Raw genomic sequence first — 20,220 nt, forward strand, 5'->3', positions numbered from 1 at the left:
GACCCTAAAGCTTCACTCTTCTGCTGTACTTTTCTCTTTAAGCTACATATTCTCAGTTTCCCAAGATTTAGAAACCGACATTTTAGAAAGGGTAATAAGATAGGTTTGTTCAGCTTGACTCTTTTCCAAAGCAGTTAACCTGCAGATATCAGAACATCTTGTACTGCGGTTGTATATTTTGATGACTCATTACCTTTTGATTCATAAGATGGCAAATTTTTTTTTAACTTCAGTTAGAAAAACTGAAAGCTGAATTAGATGAAGCTAGGCTCAATGAAAAGCAGCTAAAGCACAAAGTAGACCATCAGAAGGAGCTGCTGTCTTCTAAGTCAGAGGAAATGCGGATGATGTCTGAACGTGTACATGAAAGCATGTCTTCAGAGATGCTAGGTCTTCAAATGGAGTTGACTGAAATGGAAAGTGTGAAGGTAATTTTTATGGATGGGCTTTCTTGGTTTTTTTTTTTTTTTTTTTTTGAGTATTCCTTATGTGTTTTTTTATAATAATCCTTATGAGCTAGTTTTAAGGTGGAAACATTTTTTGGCCTAACTTTGACCGGAGTAATTAAAAATGTTTTACAAAGTTTTTAGATGGATTACATTTGTGCATGGTATAGTTTCAGATTATATGATTATGTACGGCAGAGTTTACCTTTAGAGTAATGAAATCTCTGCATGAAATTTAGAGGTGTTTATTCTGATCCTGTGTCATAAAAGCTTAATATAAAATGTTGGTGCAGTGGAAATTGAAATACACATGAAGGTTTTTATTATTGCACACTGAGATTAATTAAAAATTAAAGCCATAAGTTCATAGGGGGAAAAGGTGATCTCTAGAGCCTTTTGTTTGGTTCCCTGCTGAAAACGTCAGGAATTTTTATTATTTTATTATGTACCTCCTAACCTTTGACTAGTTCTTTAATTCTGGTTTTGGGTGTGACCACCACTGATGAATAAACTGAGCAGCTGCTAAATGAAAGATTATTCAAGAGAGTGCCTTATTTTTCAATTTCTGTTCAATAGACCGCCCTCAAAGAAGAAGTGAATGAACTACAGTACAGACAAGAACAACTAGAGCTTCTTAATAACAACTTACTGCGCCAGGTAGACCGACTTAAAGAAGAAAAACAGGAGAGAGAAAAAGAAGCAGTGTCTTACTGCAATGCGTTAGAGGTATTATGGTCATAGTAACACCATCTTTTCTCTAATAAGCTGTTATTCTTGTTGATCTAATCTCTGTTAGCTAAATTGTTTTCTTTTGAATTTAGAAAGCTCGTGTAGCAAATCAAGATCTTCAAGTGCAGTTGGACCAGGCACTCCAGCAAGCCTTAGACCCCAGTAGTAAAGGCAACTCTTTGTTTGCAGAGGTACTTACAAATATTTAATGAATAAATTGGCCTTTCACTTACAAAAAGAACAATCAAACATTTTAATATTTTGTAGGTGGAAGATCGAAGGGCAGCAATGGAACGTGAGCTTATCAGTGTGAAAGTCAAGTATCAGTCCCTAAAGAAACAAAATGCATTTAATAGAGAACAGATGCAAAGAATGAAGGTATAGAATTACAGCCATTAAAGGTTTATTAAAATGTATTTTGTATTACGTGTATAAATATATCAAAGAAACCATCTTTTCCTTCAAGGAATGTACTTATATAATTATTTCAAGAACCACATATAATTACATGTATGTATTTTTTTTAATTGAGCAAAAGATCCATTTATATTTTATTTTTAAAAGTTAATCCTGGAATAAAAGTTTAGTATTAGTATATTTAGCATCACTGGTATATATATGTGTGTGTGTATATATAATTTTTTTTTTTTTTTTTATGGTAACTCACTAACCTTGTTAGGGAGTTATCTTTGTAGAGTGGGGAAAGAGAATTAAAACATTTTAATTGCCTGCTCTTGGTCTGGTGTCTTTCTGAGCACAGCTTTGGGTTCCTACTTAAACTAAAATGAGCTGTCTCACCATTCTGCAGTTCTTCCACAAAGGCTTACTATAGAGTGAAATATTGATTCTTGAGTGTCCCTTTTCCTCACAGCATCTCAAGTCAAGCACATAGGCCTTTTTAACGGGTTTTCTGGTCATCATTGTAGTCAAGCAGAGGTAAGAGAAAAACAAACTTGTGGAAGTTAGGAGAGTCCAGTATTGTACAGCCTTTATAATCCTTGTCCTTGATCTGTTGTGCCTGACCCTCCTCAGGTGGTAGCTGGAAACCTGGAAAGGTTTCTTTCCTTTTATCCAGGCTGATGGGATATATCAAAGACATGAGAAGGGTCCATGATTAAGCTTTGGAGTTAGGTGAACTTGAGATTGAATCCTAGTTCTGTTACCTGTGAGCCGTGTGACCTTGGACAAGTATTTTTATTTTTTAGAATATCAGTTACCTTATGTGTGAAATGAAGGTGATAGAACCTGCCTCTTAGAATTGTCCTTAGAGTTAAAGGAGTATAGTAAAATGCTTCTTTGGTGCTTGGCAAATAAGCAAGTGCTTACTTAATAAAATAGTATCTGTGGGTTTTATGACTAAGGATTTCCAGACTGTGCTGCCTAGTTTACTGATGTTCTCCCCTTTCTGGGATTGATTTCTGTGCACATTTTCTCGTATCAACTCTTCGTTTTCTTTCAGTATTTGTTGGGCTACTACTCTGAATCTCCCAATGTTCCCAGGATGTTCCAAATTGTCATTAGAGACTAATAGCATTCTGAATCTTCTTAGACAAAATGTGCCTAGCCTCCAGTGTGAAGCAGGATATACTTTAAAATGTTAAAAATCGTCTTTCTCTCTTAAACCTACCTGCAACCTCATATCCTTGCTTGCTTTACTCAAAAGGGTGTTTAACTAACTGATGCTTTTTAGACATAAAAGAACACTAGATTTAGATTCTAGTTGACTCCCTTCCAGGAACCCTCGTGGTCAAGTGATTAAGCACTCAGCTGCTAACCTGAAAGGTCAGCAGTTTGAACCCACCAGCTGCTCTGCAGGAAAAAGGTGCGGCAGTTTGCTTCCATAAAGATTGCAGCCTTAGAAGCCGTATGGAGCAGCTTTACTCTGTCCTGTGGCCTCGTTATGGGTCAGAATCAAGTCAATGGCAATGGATTTAGTTTTGGGGGTGGAGGCAGGGGGTGTTAACTTCCTTCCAATTTCTATGCAACTCCAGATTTCGGTGGAGTCGTAATTAGGTGAGTTGATTGATGCTCTAAAAAATAAGAACATGGTATATCCTTAGATTGTCTTTTACTTTCTTTTTCCATTTTTGTCATTTGTGAATCTCACATTTGTAAATGGAGTAGCTTAATTTCCCCTACTTAATACTATGAAATGAAATCCTTGACAACCTCAATGTTTTCTCTGTTTATCATGATGTTGCTTATTGGTCCAGTTGTGGGGATTTTTGTTTTCCCTATGTTGAGGTATAATCCATACTGAAGGCTGTGGTCTTTGATCTTCATCAGTAAGAGCTTTAAGTCCTCTTGACTTTCAGCAAGCAAGGTTGTGTCATCTGCATAACGATGGTGGTTAATAAGTCTTCTCCAATGATGATGCCCCGTTCTTCATATAGTCCACTTTCTCGGATTATTTGCTCAGCAGGCAGATTGAATAGGTATGGTGAAAGGATACAACCCTGACGTGCACCGTTACTGACTTTAAACCATGCAGTATTCTTTTGTCCTGTTCAAAGGACAGCTTTTTGGTCTATGTACAGGTTCCACATGAGCACAATTAAGTGTTCCGGAATTCCCGTTCTTTGCAGTGTTATCCATGATTTATTACGATCCACACAGTTGAATGCCTTAGCATAGTCAATAAAACACAGGTAAACATCTTTCTGGTATTCTCTGCTTTCAACCAGGATCCACCTGACATCAGCAGTGGTATCCCTGGTTCCATGTCCTCGTCTAAATCCGGCCTGAATTTCTGGCAGTTCCCTGTCGATACACTGTGGCAGCCACTTTTAAATGATCTTCAGCAAAATTTTGCCTGCATGTGATATTAATGATACTGTTCAATAATTTCCACCTTCAGTTAGATGACCTTTCTTGGGAATAGGTATAAATACGGATCTCTTTCAGTCGGTTGGCCAGGTTTCTTCCAGATTTCTTGGCATAGATGAGTGAGCGCTGCCAGTGCTGCATCCCGTTGTTGAAACATCTCAATTGGCATTCTGTCAATTTCTGGAGCCTTGTTTTTCACCAATGCCGTCAGAGCAGCTTGGACTTTTTCCTTTGGTACCTTGGGTTCCTGATCATATGTTAAACCTCCTGAAATGGTTGAATGTCGACCAATTCTTTTTGGTATAGTGATTCTGTGTATTCCTTCCATCTTCTTTTGATGTTTCCTCCGTTATTTAATACCTTCCCTGCAGAATCCTTCAGTATTACAACTCGAGGCTTGAATTTTTTCTTCAGTTCTTTCAATTTGGGAAATGCTGAGCGTGTTCTTCCCTTTTGGTTTTCTATCTCCAGGTCTTTGCACATGTTATCATAATACTTTACTTTGTCCTCTCAAGCCACCCTTTGAAATCTTCTGTTCAGCTTTTTTACTTCATTGTTTTTTCCTTTTGCTTTAGCTACTCGACATTCAAAAACAAGTTTCAGAGTCTCTTCTGACATCATTTAAGTCTTTTCTTTCTCTCCTGTCTTTTTTAATGCTTTCTTCGTGCATGATGTCTTTGATGTCAATCCACAACTTGTCTGGTCTTCGGTCATTAGGGTTCAGCGTGTGAAATCTGTTCTTGAAATGGTCTCTAAATTCAGGTGGGATACTCAGGGTCGTACTTTGGCTCTCGGTAGACTTGATCCAATTTTCCTCAGCTTCATCTTGAACCTGCGTATGAGTAATCGATGGTCTGATCCACAGTCAGCCCCTGGCCTTGTTCTGACTGATGATACTGAGCTTTTCCATTGTTTCTTTTCACAGATGTAGTTGATTTGATTCCTGTGTATGCCATCTGTTTATGTTGGTGAAAAAGGTATTTGCAATGAAGAACTCCTTGGTCTTGCAAAATTCAATCATGTGATCTCCGGCATCGTTTCTGTCACCAAGGCCGTATTTGCCAACTACGGATCCTTCTTTGTTTCCAAGTTTTGCATTCCCATTACCAGTAATTATCAATGCATCCTGATTACATGTTTGATCCATTTCAGACTGCAGAAGTTGGTAAAAATCTTCAATTTCTCTATCTTTGTCCTTAGTGATTGATGTGTAAATCTGAATAATAGTTGTATTCACTGGTCTTCCTTGTAAGCGTATGGATCTTATCCTGTCAGCTGACAGCGTTGTGCTTCAGGGTGGATCTTGAAATGTTCTTTTTGATAATGAATGCCATGCCGTTCCTCTTCAAGTTGTCATTTCTGGCATAGTAGACCGGATGATTGTCGGATTCAGAATGACCAACACCAGTCCATTTCAGCTCACTAATGCTTAGGATATCAATCTTTATGCATTCCATTTCATTTTTGACGATTTCCAATTTTCCTAGATTCATACTTCCTACATTCCATGTTCTGATTATTAATGGACGTTTGCAGCTGTTTCTTCTTATTTTGAGTTGTGCCACATTGGCAAATGAAGGTCTTAAAAGCTTGACTCCATCCACGTCGTTAAAGTTGACTCTACTTTGTGGAGGCAAGTCTTCCCTAGTTGTATTTTGAGTGCCTTTCAACCTGAGGGGCTCATCTTCTGGCACTATATCAGACAGTGTTTCGCTGCTATTCATAAGGTTTTCACTGGCTAATTCTTCTCAGAAGTAGACCACCAGGTCCTTCCTAGTCTGTCTTAGACATGGAAGCAGCAGTCAAGAAATCAGAAGACACATTGCATTGGGCAAATTAACTGTAAGAGATCTCTTTAAAGTTAAAGTGTTAAAAAGCAAAGATGTCACCTTGAGGACTAAGGTACGCCTGACCCAAGCTATGGTGTTTTCAGTCACCTCACATGCATCCAAAAGCTAGACAATAAATAAGGAAAACCGAAGAATTGACTCCTTTGAATTGTGGTGTTGGCGAAGAGTATTGAATATACCATGGACTGCCAAAAGACTTGGACTTCCAAATCTGCCTTGGAAGAAGTACAACCAGAATGCTCCTTAGAAGCAAGGATGGTGAGACTATGTCTCACATACTTTGGACATGTTGTCAGGAAGGATCAGTCCTTGGAGAACAACATCATGCTTGGTAAAGTAGTGGGTCTGCAAGAGAGAGGAAGACCCTCAGTGAGATGGATTGACATAGTGGCTGCAACAATGCGCTCAAGCACAGCAACGGTTGTGGGAATGACGTAGGACTGGGCAGTGTTTCGTTCTGTTGTACATGGGGTTGCTGTGAGTTAGAACTGATTCAGGGGCACTTAACAACAACACTATTGAAGGCAATTTAAAATTGAGAAGCCCCATCAGAACCGTAATGAGAGTGCATATGAGGAGTAAAGAGCATTTGGCCAGGCTTACTTATCATTAACTGCCCTGTTTCCAAACTACAGCCATTAATTTTATTTTAGCAAAAGTACAGATAATTCTGTTATAGGCTTAAGATACCATGCATAAGTACATAGTCAAAATAAATACTCCTTTGTTAGGAATCTATGATGAACGTTGTTGATACAAATGTTTTAAAATTTTTAGACTAAAAAAGCTAATTAGTTTCCAAAATGAGCTCAAAATATGAGTTCTGCCACTTATATTATCTTTGAAAATTGTGTTCTCCCCACTGATTTTTATTGAAGGTTAATTTTTTTTTTTCCTAGTTGCAAATTGCCACATTGCTACAGATGAAAGGGTCTCAAACTGAATTTGAGCAGCAGGAACGGTTGTTTGCCATGTTGGAGCAGAAGAATGGTGAAATAAAACATCTATTAGGTGAAATTAGAAATCTGGAGAAATTTAAGGTATGTCTAACACCTTTTAAAAGTGCAGCCAAATTTTGGTTTGAATATCTTGATACTTCTAATTCGAATTAAAAAAAAAAAACCTGTTGCTGTCCAGGTGATTGCGACTCATATCGACCCTATAGGGCAGAGTAGAACTGCCCCGTAGGGTTTCCAAGGAGCACCTGGTGGATTCCAACTGCTGACCTTTTGATTAGCAGCTGTAGCTCTTAACCACTACGGCACCAGGGTTTCCCTAATTCAAATAGGTTTCTTTATTATATAATTAGCTTTTTAGTTTCAGTTGAGAACGACCAAATATTTAAATTATTTTATTCCTCTGGTCTGTTTTTGCTTTTCAGTTTTGACTATTGCTTCTTTTAGTAGAGTCAAACCTACCCCATTTTCGCTATTGTTATTGCCTCATTATTATGTGTACGTTATACCTGGTGGGTTCGATTCTGAACTCTGATGCTCAAGTCTTTGGTGTAGAAGTCAGTGCTTTTTAACATATCTATACACCCATGTAATTATCACCTATATCATGATATAGAATATTTCAAGCTCTCTGTAAGGCTCTGTCATACTCCTTTTAAATGAGTACTCTCTCCTCCTGACTTCGTGTGAGCATTACATGTACAAATACTCTTAATTTATATAGAGTCATTTAGTATATACTTTCGCTTCTGTCTTCCACTCAACATTATGTCAATGAAATTTATTTCCGTTGCATGTAATTGATTATTTTTCAGTGCCGTTACCCTTCTCCATTTCTTATTGGATATACAGTAGAAGTTAGCTGTGTCATACTGTCCAACATTCTGTGGCAACTGGAATTCTTAATAAAATCTTTTTTTTTTATTGTGCTTTAAGTGAAAGTTTACAGATCAAGTCAGTCTCTCATACAAAACCTTATATACACCTTGCTATATACTCCTAGTTTTTCTACCCCTAAGGAGACAGCACATTCCTTCTCTCCACCCTGTGTTTCCACATCCATTCAGCCAGATTCTGTCCCCCTTGGCCTTCACATCTTCCCTCCAGACAGGAACTGCTCACAAAGTCTCATGTGTCTACTTGGCCCAAGAAGCTCACCCCTCACCAGCATCATTTTCTGTCTTATAGCCCAGTCCAATCCCTGTCTGAAGAGTTGGCTTTGGGAATGGTTCCTGTCTTGTGCTAACAAAAGGTCTGAGGATCATGGCCTCTGGGGTCCCTCTAGTCTCAGTCAGACCATTAGGTATGATCTTTTTACTAGAATTTTGGTTCTGTATCCCACTACTCTCCTGCTACTTTGGAGATTTGCCGTTGTGCTCCCTGTCTTGACAGTCATCAGTTGTAGCTGGGTACCATCTAGTTCTGGTCTCAGGCTGATGTAGTCTTTAATTTATGTGGCCCATTCTGACTATTGGGCTCATATTTACCTTGTGTCTTTGGAGTTCTTCATTCTCCTATGCTCCATGTAGGTTGAGACCAATTATTGCAACGTAGATGGCCGTTTGCTTGCATTTAAGACCCCCTAGGCCACTCTCCAAAATGGGATGCAGAGTGTTTTCTTAATACCTTTTATTATGCCAGTCGACCAAAATGATCCCTGAAACCTGGGCCCCAAACCCCTGCCCCTGCTATGCTGACCTTCGAAGCATTCGGTTTATTCAGGAAACTTCTCTGCTTTTGGTTTAGTTCAGTTGTGCTGACCTCTCCTGTATTGCGTGTCGTCCTTCCCTTCACCTAAATTGGTTCTTGTCTACTATCTAATTTGTGAATCCCCCTTTCCCTCCCTACCTCCCCCATCTCATAACCATTAAAGAATATTTTCTTCTCTGTTTAAACTATTTCTTGAGTTCTTATAATAGTAGTCTCATACAATATTTGTCCTTTTGCAGCTGACTAATTTCATTCATCGTAATGCCTTCCAGATCCTCCATGTTATGAAATGTTTCACAGATTCCTCACTGTTCTTTATCAATGCATAGTATTTCATTGTGTGAATATACCATAATTTATTTATCTGTTCATCCATTGATGGACATCTTGGTTGCTTCCATCTTTTTGCTATGGTCAGCAGTGCTGCATTGAAGATAGGTGTGCATATATCTGTTCGTGTAAAAGTTCTTATTTCTCTATAATATATTCCAAGGAGTGGGGTTGCTGGATCATATGGTAGTTCTATTTCTAGCTTTTTAGGGAGTGCCAAATGGATTTCCAAAGTGGTTGTACCATTTGACATTCCCACCAGCAGTGTATAAATGTTCCAATCTCTCTGCAACCTCTCCAACATGTATTATTTTGTATTTTTTAGATTAATGCCAGCCTTGTTGGAGTGAGATGGAATCTCATTGTAGTTTTGATTTGCATTTCTCTAATGGCTAATGATCGTGAGCATTTCCTCATGTATCTGTTAGCTACCTGAATGTCTTCTTTAGTGAAGTGTCTGTTCATATCCTTTGCCCATTTTTTAACTGGGTTGTCTTTTTGTAGTTGAGTTTTTGCAGTAACATGTAGATTTTAGAGATCAGATGCTGATCAAAGATGTCATAGCTAAAAACTTTTTCCAAGTCTGTAGGTCATCTTTTTACTCTTTTGGTGAAGTCTTTGAATGAGCATTGGTGTCCGACTTTTAGGAGTTTCCAGTTGCCTAATTTCTCTTTCGCTATTTGTGCAGTTCTAGTAATGTTTTGTATACCGTTTATGCTATGTATTAAGGCTCCTAGTGTTTTCCTATTTTTTCTTCCATGAACTTTATCATTTTAGATTTTATATTTAGGCCTTTGATCCATTTTGAGTTGGTTTTTGTGCATGGTGTGAGGTATGGGTGTTGTTTCATTTTTGTGCAGATGGATATCCAGTTATGCCAGCACCATTTGTTGAACAGACTGTCTTTTCCCCCATTTAACAGATTTTGGACCTTTGTCAAATATCAGCTGCTCATATGTGAATGGACTTATGTCTGGATTGTCAATTCTATTCCACTGGTCTATGTATCTGTTGTTGTATCAGTACCAGGCTGTTATGACCACTGTGGCAGTATAATACGTTCTAAAATCAGGTAGTGTGAGGCCTCCAACTTTGTCCTTCTTTTTCAGTAATTCTTTTACTTATCTGGAACCTCTTTCCCTTCCATATGAAGTTGGTGATTTGTTTCTCCATGTCATTAAAAAATGTTACTGGTATTTGGATCAGGATTGCATTGTATCTATAGATTGCTTTGGACATAATAGACATTTTTACAATGTTGAGTCTTCCTGTCCAGGAGCAAGGTATGTTTTTCTACTTATGTAGGTCTTTTTTTGTTTTTTGCAATAGAGTCTTGTTGTTTTCTTTGTATAGGTCTTTTATGTCTCTGGTTAGATTTATTCCTAAGTACTTTATCTTCTTAGGAGCTATTGTAAATGGTATGGATTTAGTGATTTCCTCTTCATCAGTCTCTTTGTTGGTGTAGTGGAATCCAACTGATTTATGTGTGTTTATCTTGTATCCTGAAAGTCTGCTGACCTCTTCTATTAGTTTCAGTAGTTTTCTTAAGGATTCTTTGGGTTTTTCTGAGTATAAGATCATGTCATCTGCAAACAGAGATACTTTTACTTCTTTGCCTATTTTGATGCCTTTTATTTCTTTTCTTGCCTTATACCTCTGGCTAGGACTTCCAGCACAGTGTTGAATAAGAGTGGTGATAAAGGGCATCCTTGTCTTGTTCCTGTTCTCAGTAGGAATGGTTTCAGTCTCTCTCTGTTTAGAGTGATGTTGGCTTTTGGCTTTGTATAAATGCCCTTTATTAAATTGAGGAATTTTCCTTCTATTCTTATTTTGCTGAGAGTTTTTCTGTATCCGTTAATAAGATCGTGTGGTTCTTGTCTTTTGTTTTATTTATGTGATGGATTACATTAATTGTTTTTCTAATGTTGAAACGTCCCTGCATGCCTTGTATGAATCCCACTTGGTTGTGGTGAATTATTTTTTTTGGTTGTGGTGAATTATTTTTTTGATATGTTGTTGAATTCTATTGGCTAGAATTTTGTTGAGGATTTTTGCATCTAAGTTCCTGAGGGATAAACCCAGGTTTTGGTATCAGGGTTTGAGTTTGAGAGTATTCTGTCCTTTTCTATGCTCTGAAATAACTTTAGTAGTAGTGGTGTTAATTCTTCTCTGAAAGCTTGGTAGAATTCTCCAGTGTAGCCATCAGGTCCAGGGCTTTTCTTTGTTGGGAGTTTTTTGGTTACTTTTTCAATCTCTTCTTTTGTTATGGGTGTATTTAGTTGTTCTGTCTCTGTTTGTGATAGTTTAGGTAGGTAGTGTGGTTCTAGAAATTTGTCCATTTCCTCTAAGTTTTCAAATTTATTAGAGTACAGTTTTTCATAGTACTCTGTTATGATTCATTTAATTTCAGTTGGGTCTGTTGTGATATTGCCCATCTCATTTCTTATTTGGGTTATTTGCTTCCTCTCCTATTTTTCTTTTATCAGCCTGGCTGATGGTTTATAGATTTTGTTAATCTTTTCAGAGAACCAGCTTTTGGTCATGTTAACTCTATCAATTGTTTTTCTGTTTTCTATTTCACTTTACTCTGCTGTAATTTTTATTATTTGTTTTCTTCTGGTGCCTGATGGTTTCTTTTGTTGCTCTCTTCCTATTTGTTCAAGTTGTTGGGGTAATTCTTTGATTTTGACCCTTTCTTCTTTTTGTGTGTGTGCATTTATTGATATAAATTGACCTCTGAGCACTGCTTTCGCTGTGTCCCAAAGGTTCTCATAGGAAGTGTTTTCATTCTTGTTGGATTCTATGAATTTCTTTATTCTGTCCTCAATCCTGTAATCCAGTCATTTTTGAGCAAAGTGTTGTTCAGTTTCCATGTGTTTGATTTCTTTTCCCTGATATTTATGTTATATTGACTTCTAGTTTTATGGTCAGAGAAGATCCTTTGTAATATTTCGATGTTTTGGATTCTGTTAAGGCTTGCTGTATGGCCTAATATGTGGTCTATTCTAGAGAATGTTCCATGTGTATTAGAAAAGAAAGTATACTTGGCTACTGTTGGGTGGAGTGTTCTGTATATTTCTGTGAGGTCAAGTTGGTTAATTGTGATATTTAGCTTTTCTGTATCTTTATTGAACTTCCTTCTGGGTGTTCTGCCCTTCACTGAAAGTGGTGTGTTGAAATCTACTATTATTGCGGATCTGTCTATTTTACTTTTCAGTGCTGTTTGAGTTTGTTTTATGTATCTTGAAGCCCTGTCGTTGGGTGCATAAATATTTAATATGGTAATATCCTCCTGGTATATTGACCCTTTAATCATTATGTAGTGTCCTTCCTTATCTTCTGTGGTAGATTTAAGTTTGAAGTCTGTTTTGTCAGAAATTAGAATAGCCGCTCCTGCTCTTTTTTGGTTGTTGTTTGCTTGATAGATTTTTTTTTCCATCCTTTGAATTTTAGTTTGTTTGTGCCTAAGTCAAAGTCTAAGGTGTGTCTCTTGTAGGCAGCGTATAGCCGGATCATGTTTTTTTATCCATCCTGCAACTCTGTGTCTCTTTATTGGTTCATTTAGTCCATTTACATTCAGCGTGATTATAGATAGGTATGAGTTTAGTGCTGTCATTTTGATGCTTTTTTTTGTATGTTGTTGACAGTTTCATCTTTCCACTTTTTGGCGCTGAGAAGTTTTTCTTTGTAAATTGTATGTTCCTCTTTTTCATTGTAGTAGAATTTGTTTTTGCTGAGTACTTATGTTTATTTTGTTTTTTATTTTGAAGTGTAAGATTGTTAGTCTTCTTCGTGGTTACCTCAATATTTACCCCTGTTTTTCTAAGTTTAAACCTAACTTGTATCTCCCTATATTCCCTTGATTTCCTCTCCATATGAAGATCTATGCCTACCTTTATTTAGTCCCTCTTTTGGGTTTTGTTTTTGGTTTATTGATTATTGTCATCTTTTATATAATGACATCAGCAATTCCCTGTTTGAGTGTTTTTTTTTTTTATCTTGATTTATTTTTATTATTTCCCTATCTGTGTTGATATCTGGTTTCTCTGTTCTTTGTTCTAGTGTTGTGTTGATATCTGATATTGATTTTCTAACCAGAGAGTTCCCCTTTAGAATTTCTTGTAGTTTTGGTTTGGTTTTTGCAAATTCCCTAAGCTTCTATTTATCTGTAAATGTCTTAATTTCACCTTCATATTTGAGAGATAGTTCTGCTGGATATATGATTCTTGGGTGGCAAGTTTTCTCCTTCAATGCTCTATGTTTGTCATCCCATTGCCTTCTTGCCTGCATGGTTTCTGCCGAGTAGTCCGAACTTATTGATTCTCCTTTGTAGGTGACTTTTCACATATCCCTGGCCGCTCTTAAAATTTTCTCTTTATCTTGGTTTTGGCAAGTTTGATGAAAATATGTCTTGGTGACTTTGTTTTGGGATCTACCTTGTATGGCATTTGATGAGCATCTTGGGAAGAGTTCTGTATATTAATCTTTTGTATTCTACATCTGGCTATTCTACATCTGGCAATTCCAGGAATACATCTTCATCAGGGAGAGTCCTTCATTCTCTGTTTTGGGAGTTTGCTGAAGCAATCAGGGTCTGCTTCTTGATGTGTTTGGATATTGACTGCTGTCTCCAAGCCATCTATAAGTTATTGTAATAATTTAGTTTACATTTGCTCACTGTGTTCTAGCTTCTTGCTTTGTTTTGTTTCAGTATACCCAAATAGGCTACTAGATTGAACTGACTTGATTATTGGAGCCTTTGAAGCACTTGTGTCCTGTTACCAGATGGCTAGAGTTGTTATCAGGTAATGAGCCTAGGTGTCCATTCACTATTCTTGTATAGATTCGGCTCAGGTGACCTGATCATCGGTCACCTGGTGTGTGGTGTAGGCTCTCACCTACTGTCTTAGAGGAGTAGTGGTGATGGTTGTATGCACTGGCTTCTGATAACAGCAGGTGCCCACAATCTGAGGAAGGCTGGGTGCTGACAGCCTTCCCCCAATTGAGGAAGGAATGTCTCTGTTCGCTAGAGTGCCCTGGTGTGTGGGCTCTGCAGCTGTACCTTAGACACCCAATGCTTATACCTGTAAGGACTGGTAGGCACCACTATCCTCAGACCACTTTTTTAGGTGGCTAGGTGTCATGGATGGGGCCTTCAGCCCTGAGGTCCCTACTGTGGGTAGGTGAGGGCCCTATTTAATAGGCAGAGTGGTATCAGACCTCCAAAACCTGCTTCTCCACTGCATAGCTGAAACAATTACAATCAGACCTCTAACAGATTTGCCCTTGCAATATAATAGCCACCTGGATCCGTGTAAAGGTGAAAGCCAAAGTCTGTGGATTGCTTATGCCTGGACTAGAGCCGCTTCTGCTCTGAGCTTCCTGATTAGGGAAGTCAGGAAAGTATTTTTCCCGTTTGTTAATTTGTTCCTTCTCCCAGGCCAGGAGAATGGCTCCAAGAGCTCAGCAGGTTCTATCTCAGGCCCAGGGTAATCAACTGTTAATGAAGCCGGCTGGGGCAGAGGGGGGAAGGATCAGATAGATAGGAGAGAGTACTTTCAAAAGAAGGAGCTATTAGATCCGCAGGGTAAATTAGACAAAATCACTTATCTTGTGTCGAGAGCACTGTCATATCTCAGATTCCAGAGGTGTGTGTAGCCTGTATGCGCTGGCTGGGTCTCTGCTGAGATTGCCCCAGGGGCTTAAGGCTGTGTCCTGTGCTTGTCTTCTTTAGCTGAAGCAGCTTTGTCCTAAACTCCACAGCCCGTCCCACAGCCATCACACCAGGGGATCAGGGTGCCAGCACTTCGTTTGCCTTCTTTCGCTGAAGCAGCTGCTTGCTAAACTCCACAGCCACCCCCGCTGTAGACACGCCACAAGGTCAGGGGTACGCCACTCTGCTTGCCTTCTTTCACTAAAGCTGCTGTGTCTCAGAAAACTACCATCAGCCCTGCCACTTTCATGCCAAAGAACAGTGCCAAGGAATCGGAGCTGAGATGCTACATGGGCTCTGCAACTCATCGCTGCTTCTGCACCGTCTCTCTCTCCCCCGTCGCTCAGACCGATTCCTTAATTTTGCATTTGATGCTCAGGATTCCTAGATTGCCATATATGTAATTGATTCACTTGTTTTTTCAGGTCTTTGTTGCAGGAGGATTCAGCAGGAGCTTCTGACTAGTTCACCATCTTGACCCCGCCTCCTAACAAATTCTTTGAAATATTTTTTCAAAACAAATTCAGACTTTCAAAAAAGTTGTATAAGAATTCCTATATACCTTTCACCTAGATCCACCAATTTTCAGTTTTACCACATTTGCTTTTATTACTGTCTGGCTCTTTTCTCCATGCATATAGGTATTATTTTTTTTGAAACATTTGACAGTAAGTTCCGAACTAAATGTCCCTTTATCCCTAAATACCTCTGTATGTTGAAGGTATTCTCTTATATAATCACCATACAATTATCAAAATCAGGAAATTAACAGATACGTAGAATTCGGTAAGTATAGACTTTTTACATTTTGCCAATTATCCCACTAATGTCTTTTATGGCGAAACAAACAAAAACACAAATGTTTGCTGTTCTAGGTTCTAATCTAGAATCACATGTTATATTTAATTGTCAAGTCTGTTTACTCTCCCGGAATCTGGAATAGTTTTTCAGTCTTTTTTTTATCGTTTATGACCTTGATATTTCAAAGAGTATAGCCAGTTACTTTGTACATTGTCCCTCATTATGGGTTTGTTTGACACTTCCTCATGATTAGATTCAGGCTATATAGTTTTGACAGAAATACTACAGAAGTAATATTATATCCTTTTCAGGAGGCACATGATGTCTACTTTTGCTGTGGTCTTACTAACCTTGATCACTTGGTTAAGGTTATGTCTGCCGTGCTTTTCCACTATTATAATTTTTCCCTTTGTAATTGTAAATATCTTGTAAAGAGATACTTCAAAATTAAGTAAATACTTCTTTCTCCGTATGGCTGAGCATTGATTGTTGATTTTTGCCAAAAATATGTATTGTATGGGATGATTGTCAAATAGTAATTCCAGAGGAAAAGAAAAATTTTTTTTCTTGTTAGTCACTTATTTATTTATATCAGTATAGCCTCATGGATTCTTATTTTATACCATGGGTTAAAATCTATTACTTTTCTTATGTACTCTGGTGCTCACATTGTTAGAGATTTGGCCGATAGGAGCCCCCCTTTTCTTTAAGCACTTCCTTATTGCACACTGGCACATGAAATAAGGTATTCCTGGCTCATGTGACCCAGCCCCGAATTGTCATTTGTCTGTGTAGCACTGGTTTCATTTAGTGAATAACGGTATATAGAAACCAAGACCTGGGCACCAGGTGTGCTCATTGCTACTAGAATGTCATTGCTTCTAAACTCTTTCAGCAGACAGAGTTAGGAGTATATATGTATATATATTTATGTATGTGAGTGTATATTTATGTATGTGTTTATATGTAGGTACATACAGATACACATAATAAAACCTTGAATTCATACTGATAACCCCAATTCGAATATAATACCACAGGGTTCATTGCCTACCCCCTTTTTTGTCAGCGTGAAACCTGTCCTCAATATATTTGCATATTTGCTCAATTCTAGAATACACGTGTGGTTAGGTGCTATCAAGTTGGTTCTGATTCATCGCGACCCTATGTACAACAGAATGAAATGCAGTCCAGCCCCGTGCCATCCTCACAGTTGTTGCTACGTTTGAGCCCGTTGTTGTAGCCACTGTGTCAGTCCATCTCATTGAGGGTCGTCTTCTTTTTCACTGACCCTCTACCAAGTATGATGTCCTTCTCCAGGGACTGGCCTTTCCTGATAACATGTCCAAAGTAAGTGAGACAAAGTCTTGCCATCCTGACTTCAGAGAAGCATTCTGACTGTACTTCTTCCAAGACAGATTTGTTTTTCTGGCAGTCCATAGTATACCCAATATTCTTCACCAGCTTCATAATTCAAAGGCATCAATTCTTTGGTTTTCCTCATTCATTGTCTAGCTTTTGGATGCATATGAGGTGATTGAAAATACCGTGGCCTGGGTCAGGCGCACCTTAGTCCTCAAGGTGACATCTTTATTTTTTAACACTTTAAAAAATACACATAGTTTTGGAAAATTACTAACCTGCCACCTAGAGTTCAGGACTTGTGTTTTTAGCCTAAGAGTTTATTGTCCAAATATTGTATTCAAAATTTACTTGGGTTGTTTTAGTTTTTTTTTTCTCCTCCCTTTACCCACTTGGGGAGTATGTTACCCATTTGAAATAGTTAGAATTGTTTCTGTTTGTATTTCATTTTGTTGTCCACCTTCATCCTTGTTGGATTTCTTCTTTTAGTGTATGAAATGTTAAAATGCTTCTAGAAGTCAGAGGTATAAAAAAAGGTATTCTCAGAAAAGTATCCCTCTCCTGCATCCCTTCTACCTCATTCTCATCTTCCATCCTTTTCTCTCTTTTCCACCCACCCTTTGTAGGTATCCAGTTTCATTTGTTTCTGGTTCACTCACCCTGTATTTCTTTCTGCAAAAATGAGTGGCTGTATATATATTGTCTGTTTTTCTTGAGCAAAAGGTAGCATGCTACAGATAGTCTTTCATACATTTCTTTTTTCGCTTAAGGAGATATGCTGGAACTCACCTCTTCTCAGTTCGTAGAGATCTTCCTTGTTCTTATTTATAGATAATGATGAAGAATTCCATTGTGTGGATGTGTTCTAATTTATTCAACCAATTTCCTGTGTCTGGCAATTTAGATTGCGTCCTGTATTTTGCAATTACTTGCAAGTGTACAAGTGCTACAAAGCACATGTGGTATGCATATGCGTTTTCTTATTGTTACAGGTGTATCTTTAGGTTGAATTCCTAGAGAGGGATTCCTGGGTCAAAAAGTAAATGTATACCACTCTGGTCCCCATTTCTAATCCCTGGCAGCCTCTGTTCTGTTCTTTGTTTCTTCTCCCTCTATAGTTTTGTCAAGAATGTTACGTACATGGAATCATATGCTATGCGGTCTTTTAAGATTGGCTTTTTTCCCACCCGACATGATTCTCTTGAGATTCATTCAAGTTATTGAGCCCGTTTTTATTACTGCAGACTATTCCGTGATGTGGACATGCCATAGTTTGGTGTTCACCCATTGGAAATTTGGGTTGTTTCCAAATGTTGGCAATTACAAATAAAGCTGCTATGAGCATTCATGAAAAAAATTTAAAAAGTAAATGCATATGTAGTTTTGTTACATAGTTCCAAACTCTCAACACGGCTTGTACCGATTTGCATTCCCACCAGCATTGTATGAGATTGTGTGTTTCTCTCTAACCTCTCTATCAGAATGTGTTATTCTTTTTAACTATTGCTGGTCTGATTGTTAAGAAATGGTATCTCAGTGTAGTCTTAGTTTGCATTTCTCTATGAATGTGGTTGGACATCTTTTCATATATGTAAGAGATTTATTTATTTGTGTGTTTGTATGTGGATTGTTCATGTTGGGTTTTTGTGGGGTTTTTCCCCTTGAGTTTTGAGAGTTCTTTATAAAATATTAGGGATATTAGCCATTTATCGGTGATATATCTTGTAAATATTTTCTCCCAGGTTATCAGTTATCTTTTGTACTTTCCTTATGGTAGTGTTTGTTTTTGTTTTGTTGTTTGTGTTGCCATGTAAAAGTTTTTGTTTTTATATGTAGTCAAATTTATCAATCTTTTCTTTTACCAAATCTGGATTTTGAATCGTAACTGGAAATCCTGCCACTACACCCCAGTTTATAGAGGAATTTACCCATGTTTTCTTTTAGTATTTGTGTAGTTTCTCTTTTTACATTTAGAGACCTGATCCCCATTGAAGTTTTTTCTTTTAAATTATGTGCAAGGTATAAATCTAACTTTATCACTCTACAAATAACCAATTTTCTCAGCATCATTTATTAAAAAGTCAACATTGGCCCCAGTGATTTGAGACGCCACCTTTTTCATATATCAGATTTCCATATGCACTTGAGTCTCTTTTGGATTTTCTCTTCTACGCTGGCCTGTTTGCCTGTGTGTTAGTACCACATTGTTTTAATTATAGAGGGTTTATGGTATGTTGCATCTAGTAGGGCTTCTCTCCACTATAGCTTTTCTTTTTCAGTGTTTTCCTGGCTATTCTTCTGTGTTTGTTTTTCTCTATAAATATCTTGTCTAGCTCCAAAAAAAGCTTATTGGTATTTTTATTAGGATTGTATTATATTTATCAGTCAACGTAATGATCACTGATATCTTCTCAGTAAACTTTAATGAACTATGGCAACTGAAGTTTAAAAATGACAAATTTTGGAAAACTGTCTTAGACGTTCTAAATTGGAGGCATAGGTGTGTCATAGAGTTTCAAGTTTGTTTTATTATCATCTTCTGTAAGAACTAGTGAAAGGACTGCAATTCTGGTTGAATTTTCAGCACATCAGTTACAGAGCTACGTGGCCCAGTACTGTACTTTGAAAATTATACCTTTAAACCAGAGTTTTTTAACCTGCAGTTTCTGAAATTGTTTGCAAATTCTTAAGCAGACTTACATTTTTCCCCCTAGAGAAGTATATAAAGTTTCCATCAGAATCTCAGAAAAGTGAACACTTTAAAAAACCTTAAGGATCTCCATTCTACTTTCTCATATTTTTCTAAGTTATGACTTTGTCATAAAGGCCAGAATTAAACCCAGTGAGCATTTATTTCTTCCATTTTAAAGGCCAGGAGGGGGACACCATAGGGTATAGGTGTGATTAGGAACCCAGGCTTTGGAGTCTGATCTGGTTTCAAATTCTTCTCCATTCACAAGCCCTGTGGCTTATTTGAGCCAGTTTTCTCATTTGTAAGAGAGGAATGCTAATACTTGTACCTACTTTGGAGTGAGCGCATAGAGCTTAGCACAGTGCCTGCCATGTAGTAAGCATTCTGTAAATGGTAGCTGCTATTATTATTAATGGACCCCTGGTGGCACAGGGGTTAAGAGCATGGCTGTTAACCAAAACGTTGATAGTTTGAATCCAGCCCTATGGGCTAATTCTCCTGTGTCCTGTGGGGTCACTATGAGTCAGAATCTAGTGGACAGCAATGGGTTTGTTTGTTTTAAATTAATAAATGTACACTAACCCAATTTGTTACTTATTGAACTAACAAGAATTGTTGCCTTCTTTAGAGTTTATATGAAAATATGGAATCTAAGCCTTCAGCCAGCTCTGGGGTTCTGGAAGATAACACCTATTATACAGATTTACTTCAGATAAAGCTTGATAATTTAAAGTAAGTCCCTGGGCCAGGTGGATGGAGATAAGAAGACTCTGTTCACTTGCTTGTAATAGATATTATTAGTAAC

General features: G+C 37.8%; 1 protein-coding gene across 4 annotated transcripts in view; it reads left to right on the forward strand.

Annotated features, from left to right (window-relative positions):
* The window catches only part of SPDL1 (spindle apparatus coiled-coil protein 1), a 40,079-nt gene that overhangs the window by 12,954 nt on the left and 6,905 nt on the right, over positions 1–20,220 (forward strand). For all 4 annotated transcript variants that reach the window (XM_049874290.1, XM_049874288.1, XM_049874287.1 and 1 more), the window contains exons 4-9: positions 234–428; positions 1,023–1,172; positions 1,268–1,366; positions 1,443–1,553; positions 6,751–6,891; positions 20,044–20,147. In XM_049874290.1, coding sequence (XP_049730247.1) covers positions 234–428; positions 1,023–1,172; positions 1,268–1,366; positions 1,443–1,553; positions 6,751–6,891; positions 20,044–20,147 — 800 coding nt within the window. The remainder of the gene's footprint in view (positions 1–233; positions 429–1,022; positions 1,173–1,267; positions 1,367–1,442; positions 1,554–6,750; positions 6,892–20,043; positions 20,148–20,220) is intronic.

This window comes from Elephas maximus, chromosome 2 (genome assembly GCF_024166365.1).
Source record: "Elephas maximus indicus isolate mEleMax1 chromosome 2, mEleMax1 primary haplotype, whole genome shotgun sequence".
Lineage (NCBI taxonomy): Eukaryota > Metazoa > Chordata > Mammalia > Proboscidea > Elephantidae > Elephas > Elephas maximus.